An 18,004-nucleotide genomic window follows, 5' to 3' on the forward strand; every position below is an offset into this window, starting at 1 on the left:
ATGTGCCAGCTGTTTATTGAACACCTTCTGTATAAAGAAGGGCCCCATGCCCTCATTTTACTATCATAATCACTTCTGTTTGCACTGCTGAGCTTTGGGGTGTGGGAGGGGATGGGTGAAGATAAGGAGGATCAGTTCAGTTTGATGGCCAAGGAACCTGGGGTTCAGAGAAATCACCATTACACAGCCACTAACTATTGGAAGTGGGATTTGAATCCCCATCTCCCGATGGCTTTCTAACATCCACCCCTGGAGCATGTGCTGGTTGTTTCTTCTTTGCAATCATGTGTAGTTTCCAGGATACACACCAAGAGGACAGGGGACCCAAAGAAGCCAGTGACTCCAGCCCTGAGGTGGGGGTTGAGATCATATCAATAGCCAAGAATGAGGGAAAGGTGTCTGGTCCTAAATGGCCCTTGTGAGTGGCTATCAGCTTAGCTCAGCCAGGGGTGGGCCTTGGTTCAAAAATATAGAAACTTAGAAAAACTACAATTTGAATTATCCCCAAGCAAGGTGGCCTGGAGTTACCAGTTAGAGTAAGCCAGAGTACTAGCTAAATGGCTATCTGTCAAGGATAATAAGATAGAGAGGATTCTTATACAGACAGAGGTTGGACAAGATGCCCTCTGGGGTCCTTTCCAACACCTTAGTCTTAATATCACAGAACAAGGACAGAGAGGGCCAGGCCTGGAAACAGTTTATTGACCCTGAGTTCAGCTAGACAGGTTGAAAGGGCAATTTTTCAAAAATTAATCTGAGCATGTAGATCTAGATATGGTAAGAACCCAAGGATTCCAGATTGAGAGCTGAAAAGGCTAAGCTAAGGCCTAAAATTCAGGGAGAGAGGAGCTTTGAGCAATGGTGAGGATCAGCTGGTTTTTGCTAGGAATTTGAAATGGGGAAGTCTCATGCGCTAGAATGGTGGACTTTGAGGTAACTGAGCTGGAGAGCTGAAAAAGCCAAAACAGGAATGATCTAGACACTGAGGGCTGTGATTCTGATGTGGCTAGAGAGTCAATGACCTCTAGGCCCTTCTAATTCTGTCATTTCCTTGGGTCCATGAGAGGCACAGAGAGTAGGCCAATGTTCAAGAGCTGGTCAAGGACCAGCACAAACCGATCAAAACCTTTGAAAAGTGAACTATTTACCATTTTTGAAAAAATCACTAACTGTGCCTTATCACTCTACAGTATAGTCCTAGACAGTGCTTCTTAGAAAATTCTCATTAGAGATCTGACAGGTGACATACTTTGAGAACTCTAATGAGCTAAGCCTGGCACCTGGAGACCCGAGGGGTGCCCCAGTGAGCCAAGACCTCATCTTGTTGGTGAAAAAAAAAGAAATTCAAGAGGTCCCCAAAGTGTTTTGCAAATTTTGAAGCCTAAATAAATATTAGTCATTCTATCCTTAGGGAAAATGGGAGGCTACTTGAGAGCAGAGCCTATTTTATTCGATATAGGGCATCTCCATACCATAATCCAGTGTACCACTGTGTGTGGAGAGGGAGACATGACTCTTGACTGACTGAAAAAATGCTGAGTGTGATGCAGCAAACCAGTGTAAGGCACCTACTGAGTTGATTCTAGAAACTTTTGGAGGAAATATGGACAGAAGACCCTCCAGGAGAGAGAAAGAATGACTTTCACATGGCAGACATGCATGGGAAACTCATCATGTCTCTGAATTTTCTTGAAATTCTACAGACTGCTAAAACAGACCTTTGCTGAGTGAGATTGTTTTCTCTCCTAGTGTGAGCTTAGATCTGTATAGTATTTGGTATTCCAATCTGGCCAACTCCTCTGGTTTCTGTTTTCTATTTGTAATGATATCTTAGGTAACCAGTGTCTGGGAGGAATGAATGATGCTGGTGATTTTAAGCTAAGGACGACATTTCCCCTTAAGAGGAACAATCAAGAAACTGGCAGGGCACCAAACACCCAAAGCTCTGCTTCTGTTGCTGCTGTACTCCACTCTCTGCTTTCACCTTGGTGCTCCTGCCATACCTACATCACCCTCCTCTCTCCTATGCCCCTCTCCACCTCTGGTTCTGACAAGAGAGACAAGCCACACTGTCAACTCTGAAAAGAACTCCTCATTGCTGGAACATTCTGGAGCAAGACAGCCCTGCCTCACCAGCATTCTCTCTCTGTAGATGGGACATCTTCCCTCATCAGAATGTAAGCTCCCTGTGGGCAGGGACCAGCTTGCTTTTTGTGTCTGTATTGCTCTCCTCAGCACAGTGTCTAGAGGTGATTAAGAAAGATTTGATATTTGTTCGGTATACATAAGGTTTCCTCCAAGGCAGTGACTGTTCTGTTTTGTCTTTGGATCCCAGCAAAGGGCTTGGCCAAGAGCAAGAACCTAAGAGTGAGTTGCTCAATTGGACTAATTTGTATAGCCCTTGCCCAGACTCCCTCGATCTTTAGCACAAGTTCCCAATCAAATATGCTCTGAAAAATTTAAAAATATGGAAAACCAGGCCCAAAGATTGCTCAACAGCCCGCTCCCCGCCCCCAACTGCCATCCTCTACAGCCCCAGTGTGGCCTAAGCAGTGAGGAGTTGGAGAAAAAAAGGAGCCATGGCTGAGAAGGCAGAAGGCACACAGAGGAGCCTTGGAGTGGTACAAATTCTCCAAGCCAGTGCCAACCTGTGAAGCTGAGTTGGCAGCTAGGGTTCTGCATCCAGAGAAGATGTTCAGCTGCTCACCCAGAGGCCTGGGCCAGAGCAGGAAAGACTGGGGAGCTGGTTTGGGGGAAGGCCCAGGAAAAAAGTCTCAATCTTTTTCTCAACATTGGCTAGCATGGGGCAGAGCTTAAAGATATAGATATGTATGTGTGTGTGTGTGTGTGTGTGTGTGTGTGTGTGTATACACACATATATGTGTGTATCCATATATATGTGTATATAAGTATGTGTGTATGTATACATACCTACATATATATATGGCACCTCTAAGCTCCCTGTAAATGTAGGCCCAGTGTATAGTCTATCCCCTCTACTTTATCACTTGATGCAGCTGTAACATTACCTACCACTGCCATCACATGATGCTGAGAAGAGAGGGGACCCTCCCCATTTCTTGGTAGACTAGCTACCCCTGGGGAGAAGGAGCAGGTTAGATGGTGAGAGAGGAGTGGGTGAGGGATAAAGAGAGCAAGAGAGGAGAGGTAGAGAAGAATGAGGAGAGAAAAAGAGAGACAAATGAGGACAGGGTGAACAGAATGAGGAGAGAAGAATTGGGAGAGGGGAGGGGAGGGGAGGGGAGGGAAGAGGGGAGGGAAGAGGGGAAAGGGGAAGGGAGGGGAGAGGAGGGGAGGGGAGGGGAGAGGGGAGAGGAGGGGAGAGGAGGGAGGGGAGGAGAGGAGCTGGCTCTGGACTCTCAGCCATGGCTCCAGCTGTCTTTGCTCTCGTTTCAGCACCTAAAGCTCCTCTGAGCTTTTTGCACTCTCCATTTGGCCTTCTGTATGTTCAGTCCCCAGATCTTGGAGTACATTGCGGCTAGACACCTGACCGTGAGCACACTACAGGCAGCCAAAAGGCTTTGACCCTCACCCTACCCCTTCCCATTCATCCACTGAGAAGAAAGGAGGAGGGGAAGAGAGAATGTGCTTGCCATTCCAGGCAGAGTTCAGAGAGCAGAAATTTTGAGCTAGAAGGGATGGGTCTTGTGGGCCATCTTGCCCAACCCCCTTATTGTATTTTTTTCCAATTTTATGTTCTCTTTATTCTGAACTTAAACACCAAAGAAAATGAACATTTGCATTTTGATGCCAAAAAGAAAGAGGATTGTACATGAAACTGTGGATCTTCCTATGCCTTTTCTTTTTAAGTCTAAAAGAAATTCAACACGTCACTTTCTCAGCTGCCTTACTTGTCTACGATTCCTTCTGTTCTTTTCTCACTGGGGGAAAGGATGTGGGGCAGCTAGGTGGTGCAGTGGATAGAGCACCAGTGCAGGAGTCAGGAGGACCTAAGTTCAAAGCTCACCTCAGACACCTGACACTCACTAGCTGTGTGACCTTGGGCAAGTCATTTAACCCCAATTGCCTCATCCTGGGTCATCTCCAGTCATCCTGATGAATATCTGGTCACTGGATTCAGATGGCTCTGGAGGAGAAGTGAGGCTGGTGACCTGCATAGCCCTCCCTCATTCAAAACAAAGTCAAGTGCAAGTCATGTCATCATTTCTCTGATGGCATGGTCTTCTTTAGCAACCAAGGATGAACACACACACACACACACACACACACACACACACACACACACACACACACACATGGGAAGGGATGTGGAACCTTAGCCTGAGTTCCCTTCTCCTTCCCACCTTTCCAGCTCACATTACAGAAATGGAAAATGCTTGTGTCTTGTCCAAGGTCATTCAGGAAATAGTGTCAGCAAAGTCCCAGAGGAGGGAAGGCACAGAGTGTGTCCAAGGGGCCAAGAGTGAGTAGTCCAACTTAGCTGGGGTGTGGAGGGTACAGAGCAGAAGGTCAGGTTGAGAAGGGAGGGACTGGGTAGACCTGGACTGTGGAGGGCCTTGGATCCAGGCAGTGGACTCAAGTCTGAGCAGGAGAGTAATATAGTCACTCCGATGCCCAAGCAGGATCTTTCTGCCAGCTGGGTGAAGGCTGGGGTAAAAGGAGGGCAGAGTAGAGGATAGCAGATGTGCTCTAGCTCAGATGGCTTGTGAGGAAGGCCTGTACTTGGGTTCTGGCCATGGGTCTAGGGAGGAGGGGATAAATGCCACATATGGCTCCTTGTTCCTCATGACAGTCCTGGGAATACCTAAGACTATTCGCATGCCCACCTCCTCCCCTCACCCTGAATGGTCTTTTCTCCAGTTCCTTCAACGGGTCCTTCAGTGGCATGGTTTAAAGTCATCTCATCACCCTGGAGGCCTTCCTCTGGGGCAACCATCCTAAAACCTGAACTGAAAACCCTGGATTGGACTCAGTCTCCCAGAGATGGTCCTGCCAAGGCAGCAGGCCACAGGATTGCCACCTGCCTCTTTTTATACACTGCTGAAGGCTTTAGGCAGTCATGACAAAGCCCCTGGAATGATGAATCAGAATCACAGTTTAGTCATTTGACCACTTCGGTGGTTTTGGGAAATTCACCTTCCTCTAGGTCTCAATTGAATTCAGAGTCTTAGCAGAGCCAGGACAGACTATGAATTCTGGGAGGCTGGTCTGGTGTTCTGCGGGGAGGGCTTTGGATGTGTTCAGAAGGGTGATAAACATGGCTGCAATGACAGGAATGAAAAGACAACCATCAGCAGAGGTGAGGGACTCTGAGTGTGGAGTACAGCATGTGCCACAGTCACAACGGATGGCTCCGCTGCTCTGTTTTGTTCTAACGGGAGGGTTCAGGCTTAGAGTTCACAAATGCAAAACTCGTTAAAAAGAAATGAGGCAAAAACACTCCAAGGAAGCCAGATGCTAAGTGAGTATAATAAACAATCTCGGTCTAGGTAATGAGAATGAAAATAATGAAATCATCCTCCCTCCTCTGGGCAAAGAGGAAGGGGATGATGGGACAGACACTGTTTCTGTAGTGTGAGGGATTCTTTGTAAACAGGGGGAGGAGGGAGTATAAATTCTGAAAAACCTGGGATGTGAGAAAAAAAAGCTCCCATCTATCTTATTTTTAAAACTGATAACAATTTTTAAAAATAAAAATCATACAAAGAATGGCAATGAAAGTTCCACATCTTGGCCTCAGCTGGGGGGAGGGGAGGGGCCTGTGAGGGAAAGGGCTTTGTCTGCCATCATCAAGTCCTCTCTGCCTGGAGCTGTTAGGATCATTAGGAGGCCAAGGCTGTTTCAGCATCCGCCATAATTCCCAAAGCACCTTTGCAGGCTACCTACCCAGCATGCTCTTCTGGTTGTCTTTTCCATCTTCTCACCAAGCCCCACGAAAGGCCGAGGCCTGGACATGTCTTCCTCTTCATAGGCCTCCAGGCAGCCTTTTAGTCCAGGTCCCCACTGGCCACCCTACCAGAGCCTTCATTTCTTTCCTCATAGACTCCTGGGATAGACGACCCCCTCCAAGCGCTCCCCTCTCCCAATTCATCCTTCCTTCAGCAGCCAAAATAAGATCCAGCAAGCTCTGCTCTGACCGGGACTCCTCTCCTCATGCACCTGAAGAGATTGCCTACTGCCCACAAAAGGATAAGCCCCAGTCTGCCCAACCTTTCGGGCCTTACCTTACCCTCAATCAAGTACTGAAGTTGGAAGGAGAAAAGCCCAGGCTGCAAATCTCTCCTCAGATATTTCTGAGCTGTGTGAACCCAGGCAAGTGACCTTCCCAGGCTTCCTGCCTTCCTTTCGTAAACGCGTCTTGAGCACCTAGTTTGAGCTAGGCCTTGTGCACTAGCCAAGGTAGAGAGGATCATAAGCCAGCTTTCGAGGGCCTCCCAAATGGGCACAGATCAAGGTCATCTGAGGTGGGATTGCCTGGTCCACACTCAATGCAGATGTCCATGGGCAGGGCGTGGAAGACTGCACGGATAACATGACACCTCAGCTGAGCCTGGATGGCCAAGGAAGAGTTGGGCCGGCAGAAGGGAAGAGGGAGCACAAGGTGGGCAAAAGGGGTAGCCTGGGGGACGTCATGGAAGGGAGACAGCACAGAGCCTGATTTGGGAACAAACTGTAGGCCAGTTCAGCTGGAATACTGAAAATGAATACTTCATGAGAAATAAGGAAATAGGACAGGTGGGAGCTACACTGGGGATCAGGGCTTTGAAGCCAAGTCTGCCAAGCGAGGAATTTGGAGTCCAAAGAGGAAAGATGAAAGACATGCTAGGCAATAGAGGTAATAAGGAAGCAAATAAAGCTTTTTGAGAGGGAGGATGGCATGATCAGACTTGTTACTGTTTGAAAGCAATGGGAAGATGTCAATGAGGTACCAAGGTTTTTAGCCTGGGAGGAATGGTAGTGGGCCAACACAGGAAAGTAGGAAGAAGGGGTGAACTTGGGATGGAACCTTTCTGCTCTTGCACTGTGAATACCAAAGAGGGGATGGCAGTCTCTGTTCTGTACCTTCACAGCACCCACTCTTATAGAAGCCCTTTGGTTCTCAGGAACCAAATGCCAACACTTTCTCCTCCCATGTCCAAGCAAGCATAGTTACCTGCTCTTCCAGAAAGGTCTACATTGTGAGACACATCCTAAGAGTCCTGGAAGCTACACATGGGTGTAACTCCAACCACAACTCCAACTAGCTCTCAAGAGCTGATTATTAAATTTTCAGTGTATGTATTTACATCTCAGAAATCGGCAAATGCTACTAATCAGGGCTCGCGTTATTGTTTTGTTGATGTCTTGACTTAAGAAAGTGATGGAGAATGCAGATGAAATTTCCATGTTTCATGGGTACATTTCCCCCCAGAAAGCTGGTTGTTAAACAATTGACCAGCACACCCTAGTCACAATGCCAACTTACCTGCTGGGATTGAGTTTTCTTGTCTCACAGTGGGCCAGAACCAGATAGTCAGGCAACGAGAGGGCTTCGAGGTCAGTTCTGGCTTCCTTAGCAGGGAAGGCAGCTGTGGTTGAATCATCAGCATTAAAAGAGGAATTGGCTACATGAGACACACGGAAGGAGCTGGCTGGGGAAGGCTGAGGAGATGAGGTGATATGGGAAAGGCTTTCTGCAGAATCTGTTGGGAGACACAAACACCTGGCTGAATATTTCAGATCATTCCCAAGACACACTCCCACCATTTCTGAAAGAGCATCAGCAAAGTCCAAATGCCCATTAAGTAGTGAATGCTGAGAAGGAAAAATGTTTCTCTGACAAGTCAACAACGTCTAGAGGAAGAAATCTGAGCCATGTTCCAAGAAGGGAAATGCCTGATGGATTTCAGGCAGCCTTAGAGTCAGCCTCAGCTGCTCCCTCTCCTTCCCCAGTTCAGTCTGTTGTCTTGTCACCTCCCCTCTTCCCCAGGTTCCTCCTCTCTGGCCCTCTCTCCTCTCCTCCAGCCACTACACTAGGTCAGGCCCACTTCACCTCTCACAAGAGCCTGCACATTGCTGCCATGGTCTAAAGTCTCTTCCTTTTCCAATCCATCTTTCACTCGGCTGCCCAAAATGCTTTTCCTAAAGCACAAATCTGGCCATGTCACTGACTTTAAACTCTACAACTGAATGATTGGCCTCCAGCTGCAACATAGGACTCCCAAACAGGAGATTCCAGTGTATTTACAGAAGGCTAGAAAACAATTCTCCAAATCTTCCTAGCAGTCAAGTCCTGACACAAATTTGGACTATAAACAAACAGGAAGCTTCAGACATGTTCCTCAGTTCAGAAATCCCCTGTGAAGAGCCTATCTTGCCTTCCTCTTTAGAGATGAGTTGGCAAGAGCTAGGGGATTCCTGAGGTTAGTTTGCATCATAGGTCTAGCTGAGGAAACCCCAAACTTCAGGATTTCACTGTGGCTAACAGAGTAATTGTCCAAACCTGCCACCCCCAGATCTAAGACTTGTCTTCTAGCAACCCTCTTAGGAACTCCTAGCATGCCTCCCCTCCTTTTGCTTCTCCCCTTTTCCCCTCCTTTTACCTTCACCTGGCAGAGTAACTGGCACATAATATGTACTTATTAAATTTTTATTAAGCTCAACAGTTGGATTCCATCAAGTGATAAAGTCTTTCACAATAATAACCTTGAAGACAAGATGTGGCTAGATGATAGAAAACCCAGATGGATTTGGAATTGGTTGAATGACTGGGCCCCAAAAGAATGACTAAATGGTTTGACAAAAATTGCTGGGAAAACTGGATAGCAGTGTGGCAGAAACTAGGCATAGACCAATGCTTGACACCATACACAAGAATAAAGTCCAAATGGGTACACTATCTAGGTATAAAGATTGATACTATGGACAAATTGGAGGAGCAAGGAATAGTGTATTTATCAGATTTATGGAGAAGGGAAGAATTTTTGACTAAAGAAGAGATAGCATTATGAAGTACAAGATGAATAATTTTGATTACATTAAACTGAAAAGTTTTTGCACAACCAAGCCCAATGCAACCAAGATTCAGAGGAATGCAGAAAACTGGGAAAGAATTTTTGCAACTAGCTTCTGTGATAAAGACCTCATTTCTAAAATATATAGAGAACTGAGTCAAATGTACAACAATACAAGTCATTCCCCAATTGATAAATGGTCAAAGGATATGAACAAGCAGTTTTCAGAGGAAGAAATTAAAGATATCTATAATCATATGAAAAAATGCTCTTGATTAGAGAGATGCAAATCAAAACAATTCTGAGGTACCACATCATACATATCAGATTGACAAACGTGACAGAACAGGAAAATTATAAATGTTGGAGAGGATGTGGGAGAACTGGAACACTAATTCATTGTTGGTGGAGCTGTGAGCTCATCCACCCATTCTGGAGAGCAATTTGGAACTATGCCCAAAGGGCTACAAAAATATGCATACCCTTTGAACCAGCAATACCACTTCTAGGACTATATCCCCAAGAGATCATAAAAATGGGAAAGGGTCCCACGTGTCCAAAAATATTTATAGCAGCACTCTTTGTAGTGGCCAAAAACTGGAAATCAAGGGGATGCCCATCCATTGGGGAATGGCTGAATAAATTGTGCTATATGAATGTAATGGAATACTATTGCGCTATAAGAAATGATGAACAAGAAGACTTCAGAGAGGCATGGAAAGACTTATATGATCTGATGCTGAGTGAAAGGAGCAGAACCAGGAGAACTTTTTGCATGCAATGACCACAGTGTGTGAGAGGTTTTTCTGGTAGACTTGAAACTTCTTAGCAATGCAAGGACTTAAAAAAAAAATTTCCAATGGTCTTCTAAGGCAAAATGCCCTCCACATCCAGAGAAAGAACTATGGAATTCAATCGCAGAATGTAGCAGATCATTTTTGTGTGTGTATTATGTTTTGGTTTGTTATATGATTTCTCCCATTCATTTTAGTTCTTCTATACAGCATGACTATAGTGAAAATGTATGTGTAGATCCTACATAGAATTGTATGCCATCTTGGGGAGGGAGGGGGGAAGGTATGGGGTAGGTAGGGGAAAAAAATCTAAGTTATATGGTATTGATTGTAGAACACTAAAAACAAATAAAATTAATATATTAAAAAAAATGATTAAATCGTTGATGCCAACCAAGATAAAGTCTCTAGAGTAGTGCCTCCAGCGACTGACTTAGCAATCCCCCCAGGAAAGATCAAGTGGATAAAAAATACATATTGCCAAGATTATAAATCGTAGCTGAACTGGCAGTGCCTCAAGCTAGTCTATCAGTTCATGTACCTTCGTCGGGCCCTGTACATGGAAGTTGAGTTGAGTTGAGGGATAGGAGCTAAGCTAGATAACATTTGGGGAATGATGTGCTTTCACTGATCCACAGATCACCCTTGCCATTAAAACACAACACTTTAATAGTAGTAGTATCCTTATGGGAATTCCAAAGAATCCAAAATACAAGTGACTCAAAGGGAAACAGAAAGATTCATGGTTCAGGTGAGCACATTTTTTGAGTGCTATAATGATGTGGTCAGACCTAAGATTTCATAATACAACTTTGTAACTGAGGAATTGAAACAAGGAGAGTCTTAAAGCAGGGAAATCAGTTAGGAAGCTGGGGATAATCCAGGTGAGAGGAGATGAAGGCCACCAAGATGTTGTCTGGGTGAGCGGAGAAAAGGAGGTAGATGTGTAGAGGAAGAATCAATAAGAATAAATGTTGATTGGATATGAAGGTTGAAGGAGAGGGAGGAATCCAGGATGACTAAGGACCTGGGTTCCTGAAAAGAGAATGCAGCCCTTAACACAAGTAGAGAAATTTGCAGGAGTGGGAAGTTGGAAAGAAATATATTGAGTTCCATTTTGGACATGTCAATTCTGAGCCTGACCTTGGAGGTCAGGGCTGGATGTTAGTTTGGGAGTCAGCCAACAAGTATTTATAAAGTGCTTTCTATGGGCCTTGGTACATGGGGCTAAGCTCTGGAGAGACCTGCAAAGAGATGGTGGGTTAGGTGGCATCGTGTTGCCAATGGTGATTTGGACCACATCAGATGGCACACATCAGTAGCACATACACCAGATGAAGGACATGTGTGTGCCTGTAAAAGGGAATGAACATGAGGGAAAGGGCATGTAGCAAGAGTGCAGGGTGATGGGTGCCCAGTTCAAGGGTTGACACATTGGCCCAAATTGGAAAAGACTCAAGGAAGCATCTATCCTGTTGGGTTTCTAGATATTCTCTGGGGCCAGGGTTTCTTAACCTTTGGGTTGAGCATGGATTACCTCCAGTCATCTGGTGAAGCCTGTGGTCCCCTTTAAGAATCATATTTTTAAATGTAGAAAATAAACTGCATAGGATGGCAAAGGAAATGAGTTATATTGGAATTGTTATCCAAAAATTTTTTAAAAAACCAAGCAAGTTCTCAGATTCCCTGAAAGCTAAGGATTCCTGCTAGGGAGGACCCATGAATGAGAAGCCCAGAGGATAAGAAGGGGAGAAGGGATATGCATCAGTGGAGGGAATCTCCTGAGAATACTCCTGTGATCACAGAGTCAGCCAGGTGTAAATGTGCTCCTGTACCTGAGTGCTCTGTCTCCTCTTAAATGGCACCATTGGCAAAGGTTATGCAAACACTTCTGTAAGACTGTCATTTCCCGCTCTTCCACCTGCCTCTTGCAGCACCTCCATCTCTCTCTCCTGCCCTGGCCAGGGGCTCCTCTGCACTCCTGCATTTTTAGCCCTCAGCAGGAGGCTTTAGGGCACACCCACATGGTCACCTTAGTAGCTTCCCTGTTCTCCTGACAAACCTTCATCTCCAGCATAGCATATCTAAGGCATCTTCTTCCTCAGGTCTGCCTTTGATGACTATGTATGGATGATTTAGAAAACAATCTCCTAAGGATGGGGTGACATGCCATAGAAAGAGCCCCCCCCCAAAAGAAAGACCTCTCTCCTACCCTGTTCCTCCATAACACCAGGTTCTGAATATGTTCCCACCTGTGCTGTTGGTCCCATGTCCAAAGTTGCAGATCTGGCTGATGTTGTGCACCCAGATGTGCATTTCCTCTTCTGTCTTGGCCACCAGGTAGAAAGTGCGGTAGATGGTCTTGACGACAAACACATAGTCATTCTGAAATTCCCTCCGAATGAAGTCTGGCCCTGCATATTTGCGCACCTCCCCCTCACTCAGGTCAATCACTCGGATAGGCTTCTTTGAATGGTCACTCCGATAGTACTCCAGAACATCAGGATTCCCACTCATCCGACCATGCCGCAACACAAACCAGCGTTTCCGCCAGGCCTGGAGAGACACAGTTCAACACAAGTTAGATTATGAGTATTGAGTTCAATTTTCCCATGCAAAAAGTACATGGGGAGCACCACTAGCCTCTCATAAGGGGCTTTCTGATTGTATGAGAATAAGACTAGCCTTGGAGCTCCCTCCAGAAGGCTAATGTAGGTAAATTCCCAGGACAGATTTTGGGGGATGGGTATATTTATTTAGCTTTCTGAGGGGAAGATCTAGAACTGGTACTGACTTAAAGAGATGTTTCTCTGTGGACTTGAAAGAAGAAGAAAGGATTAGAAAGTCGGATAGGGAAGACTTAAGACCTTTGCCCCAAAGGTGAAGTCTGCTGGGCTGCTGCCCATGAGTCAGTCAGTCCAAAAGGGATATGGAGCCAGCTCACATTCTCATATACTTTAAGGCTTTGCCAAGAGACTACTTTAGCTGTCATCAAGGCATCATTAACTTTTCTGTCTCCAAAGGCTATTTTAAGATATTTTATTCCGGAAGAGACATAGTCACTGTGGCTGCTAGGTAGTTGTTGGTCAAGGTGGATAAAGAAAACTTGCATATTATTTCTCAAAGGATGGGACACTGATTTTCTCTTCATTGTGATTTTTTTCCCTTGTACTAACAGGGAGACAGTGAGATAGATAGATAGACAGAATAGATAGATAGGTAGATAGATAGGTAGATAGATAGATAGATAGATAGATAGATAGATAGATAGATAGATAGATAGATAGATAGATAGATAGGTAGGTAGATAGGTAGATGGATGGATGGATAGATGGATAGATAGAAAGATACATAGAATGATAGACAGATAACAAAAGTTTCAAGAAACTTCTGTTTAAGACAATCAAAGGACATTTATTAAGGAAACTGTTACTGGCAGATGTGAGCAAAATAAGAGAGGTATATCATCTTTGTCTCCCAGAGGCTGGATCCCAAGATAAGGTGAGTTAGAATGGAGCTCAATTAACTAAGACTGGAAATAAGATCGAGCTTTAATTAAGATTAAATTGATACCAGTTAAGGATTATTAATGAAAAAGGTAATAAATTGTACCTATGTCTTCAAGTCTTGAACTATGTATGACTACAGGTTTTTAATTTTTAAAAAGTTATTTTTAGTGGTTTTAATTTTATAATTTTATTTTACATGGTCTGGAAAATGCATGGTTTTTCTCTTCATCTTAAGAGGAAGGCAAGGCCAAGATGGTGGATTAGAGGCAGTAACTCAACTAAATACTCTCAACATTCCCCACCAAATAACTTTAAAATAACATCTCAAATCAGATTTTGGAGTCAACAGAAGGTCAGTATGAGACATTTTTCTGGCCCAAGAAAACTAAGGCAGTCAGCAGGAGAAGTTTGTGACACTAGCGTAGAAGTCTGTCCAGATTTCAAACACACTATGGTGGCAACAGCAACTGCAACAGTAGCAGCAGCTTTGAGAGTTCTCAGTCCAGAGATGGAAAGGGGGTTTGACAACTGGTCAGAAAGAGATTACAGGGAACTCTTTGCTGGCACTGGGTACAGATGGTGCTGATTGGCAACTCTATTGTCCATAGGTAGTTCTGGGTCACAGTTCCAGGGTAAAGAGGAATTCTGGTGGTTGGTCACAAGAGAGTAGGAGACCTGGTCACTGTACCAAAACAGAGAGGAACCAGGGACCTTCCTTGGTAATGACCTGAATAAAGACCAATAGAGCAGTGACCACACCTATCCCAGAATGACACTACTTTGGAAGCACCAAAAGACCTCCATAACTAACTGTGAAAACAGCAGCACAAAAGAGCCTGAAACTTAGGACAGTGCTTCCCCGCCCCCAGGTGAGCAGAACCCAACTTTAACATAAAGTTCAAAGTCAAGAAATAGACTGGAAAAATAAGCAAACAACAAAAAATGAACTTGGCCATAAATAGCTATTACAGTACCAAGACATATACTCAGAAGATGACAACACTGTGAAAACAGCTACATAAAAAGTGTCAAAGAAAAATGCTAATTGGGCCCAAGCCCAACAAGAAGTCCTTGGCTCTTGATATAGATACTGCCATTAGATGATCTGGGAATGTGGCTTAGACATTGGTGGGAAAATAAGAGGCGCAAAATCCTCCAGACCCTCAAAGCTGGCAAGCTTCTCTGGCCAAAGTAAGTGTGTCCGTGTGTGTGTGTGTGTGTGTGTGTGCTAGTGCATGCTTGTGGGGGGGAAGGGGGTAGATGAAAAGAGGAGACCAGATCAAGATTTCCCTTCAGTGTTTTCCCTTCTGACTTCAGAGGTATTCTGGGAAGCCATACTTGCCCCCACCTCTTGAACTACTTCCTTCTCAATTCATTTGATAATTTATAATTTACAGATGACTCCCAAACCAAAACTTGTGACTAAGTTTCTTCAACCTATTGGAACAGACCTCTTATCAGGTATCATTTAATTTCATCCAATGGCTTTCAAAACCTTTTCACACTTAGTCTAAGCTATTTTGAATGACCAGTCTGAGATATGTTCTCATCTAGCTAATCTATGAAGATTAAGGGGCAGGCATGTCTGCTACTACACTTACACAACTACAATCATACAATCAAGGTACTCCCAGTTGCCCACCCCAAAGGTGCCCTAATTGTGGGATGAGGTTTTTGAGGGATGAATGTTCTTCTTGAAAGTAGGATCTACAATGGAAGAGATTCCAACTTCTCACCCTGAGCCTGACCTAAAGGAGCTTTTGCCTGGAAGGGGAGTCTTGAGGTCATTTCCTCTTTTGTCCCTAAAGACCACCCTTAAAGCAGACTGCTTAGCTTCCCATTCTACAAACTGACACTGAGACCAAGAATGTGAGTACTAATCCCTTTAAATTCTGTCTTTAGCTGTCATGCTTCTGGATGCAGTGTCTGCATCTTGTCTGTGTCACTCCCTTTGAGCCATGCACGTGACTGGCACTGAATACTCATTAGCATTTGGGGGCATCTGGCAAACTCTGTTTCTGTTTCTAGCTCCTCCTTCAACTGGCAGATACAGCACCAGGAGGCTCAGTTAGAGGCCTAGAGAGTCACCTGTGACCAGCCCTCCTTCTTGACCCAAGTCACTTGGACAGCACAAAGCCTCTTTCACAAAGAACAGTGAGAGCCTGAAAGGGTATTTACTCTCCTGGGGAAAAGTAGGTATGGCCCAGCTTTCCTAAACTAAAATCTAGGACCCTGACAAGAAACAACACACACACACACACACACACACACACACACACACACACACACACACACACACGACAATATGAAGGAAAGGATGAAATACAACTGTCCTGTGTATACTCCATTTAGTCTAAGGAGTAGCCAGATTAAAAAAATTAGCTAGACACTTGTTTATTTAAGACACTCAACCTTCCTATCTATACTTCCAATGCCATCTTCATGCCTTTCAACTTTGGTAAGGCTCCAGTTCAGTTCTGACATCTCCTGGCAGTGTCCTGCAGCCTTAGCAGCTACCAGGAAACTGTCCCTTCAGGAGGCAGGGACACTTTCAGGTTTTCTTGTGGCTGTTCAAAACCTATCACACAGATAATTATTTTCTAGAGCTGGAAAAAATAATATCAAAATTCATCTGGAAGAACAAAAGTTCCAGAATATCAAAGGGACTAATGAAAATAAATGATAGGAAATGTGGCCTACCTCTACCAGATCTCAAATTGTATTATAAAGCAGGAATTATCAAAACCACTTGGTACTGGCTAAGAAACAGAAGGGTAGACCAGTGGAATATGCTGGGTACTCAAGACACAGTAGTCAATGAATAAAGCAATCTACTGTTTGATAAACCCAAGGACCTCAGCTTATGGGATAAGAACTCACTGTTCGACAAAAATTGCTGGGAAAACTGGATAACAGTGTGGCAGAAACTAGGCATAGACCCATTCCTGAAACCATACACAAGAATAAAGTTCAAATGGGAACATGATCTAGGTATAAAGGTTGATACCATGGACACACTGGAGGAGTAAGGAATAGTGTATTTATCAGATTTATGGAGAAGGGAAGAATTTTTGATTAAAGAAGAGATAGAAAGCATTATGAAGTACAAGATGAATAATTTTGATTACATTAAACTGAAAAGTTTTTGCACAACCAAACCCAATGCAACCAAGATTCAGAGGAATGCAGAAAACTGGGAAAGAATTTTTGCAACTAGTGTCTGTGATAAAGACCTCATTTCTAAAATATATAGAGAACTGAGTCAAATGTACAACAATACAAGTCATTCCCCAATTGATAAATGGTCAAAGGATATGAACAAGCAGTTTTCAGAGGAAGAAATTAAAGATATCTATAGTCATATGAAGAAATGCTCTAAATCACTATTGATTAGAGAGATGCAAAGCAAAACAACTCTGAGGTACCACATCACACCTATCAGATTGGCTAACATGACAGAACAGGAAGATGATAAATGTTGGAGAGGATGTGGGAGAGTTAGAACACTAATTCATTGTTGGTGGAGTTGTGAGCTCATCCACCCATTCTGGAGAGCAATTTGGAACTATGCCCAAAGGGCTACAAAAATATGCATACCCTTTGAACCAGCAATACCACTTCTAGGACTGTATCCCCAAGAGATCATAAAAATGGGAAAGGGTCCCATGTGTCCAAAAATATTTATAGCAGCACTCTTTGTAGTGGCCAAAAACTGGAAATCAAGGGGATGCCCATCCATTGGGGAATGGCTGAATAAATTATGGTACATGAAAGTAATGGAATACTATTGCGCTATAAGAAGTGATGAACAGGAAGACTTCAGAGAGGCCTGGAAAGACTTATATGATCTGATGTTGAGCAAAAGGAGCAGAACCAGGAGAACTTGGTGCACAGCAACGACCACAGTGTGTGAGAGGTTTTTCTGGTAGACTTGGGACTTCATTGTAATGCAAGGACTTAAAAAAAATTCCCAATGGTATTAAGGCAATTAAGGCAAAATACCTTCCACACTCAGAGAAAGAACTATGGAATTGAATCACAGAATGTAGCAGATCATTTTTTGTGTGTGTTACATTTTGGTTTGTTTTATGATTTCTCCCATTCATTTTAATTCTTTTACAGAGCATGACTATAGTGAAAATGTATTTAATAGGAATGTATGTGTAGAACCTGTATAAAATTGTATACTGTCTTGGGGAAGGGAGAGGGGAAGTAGGGAGGAGGGAGGGGAAAAAAATCTAAGTTATATGGTAGTGATTGTAGAACACTGAAAATAAATAAAGTTAATTAAAAAAATAAAATAAATAAAATAAAAAACCTATCACATAGTAGATGCTTAGATATATTTGTGTAATGATCTGTTCCACTAGCTATTGACCCATCGTGGATAGTCTTAATTTTATTTGCAGAAGTGAAGTAAATAACTAGCCAGCTAGGCCCTTCTGCTTATCCCTCAACTTTCCAGGTATAGTTACATGGGATGCCATCAGCTGGGGGCAATTGGAGCACTCAGCAAGCTTGGAGACATGAGAGGCTCTCAAGAATCACACAGTGCTTCTGTTGCCCTCACTGGTTGTAATTAATTCCATTTCACAAGCATTTATTAAGTCCCTACTGTATGCTAGGCACTGGGGATACAAAACCCAAAAGAAAATCATCCCTGTCCTCCAGGAGATGACATTCGATTGAAATGTAGCCATAGACAGAACTCATTCTCCTACTCAAA

General features: G+C 43.9%; 1 protein-coding gene across 2 annotated transcripts in view; it reads right to left on the reverse strand.

Moving 5' to 3' along the window:
* Nucleotides 1–18,004, reverse strand: part of GAB3 (GRB2 associated binding protein 3) — a 152,140-nt gene that overhangs the window by 50,658 nt on the left and 83,478 nt on the right. For both annotated transcript variants that reach the window (XM_072626979.1, XM_072626978.1), the window contains exons 2-3: nucleotides 12,022–12,325; nucleotides 7,448–7,664 (exon numbers count right to left, since the gene is read on the reverse strand). In XM_072626979.1, the coding sequence (XP_072483080.1) occupies nucleotides 7,448–7,664; nucleotides 12,022–12,325 (521 nt within the window). The remainder of the gene's footprint in view (nucleotides 1–7,447; nucleotides 7,665–12,021; nucleotides 12,326–18,004) is intronic.

Source organism: Notamacropus eugenii, chromosome X (genome assembly GCF_028372415.1).
Source record: "Notamacropus eugenii isolate mMacEug1 chromosome X, mMacEug1.pri_v2, whole genome shotgun sequence".
NCBI classification, from domain to species: Eukaryota; Metazoa; Chordata; class Mammalia; order Diprotodontia; family Macropodidae; genus Notamacropus; species Notamacropus eugenii.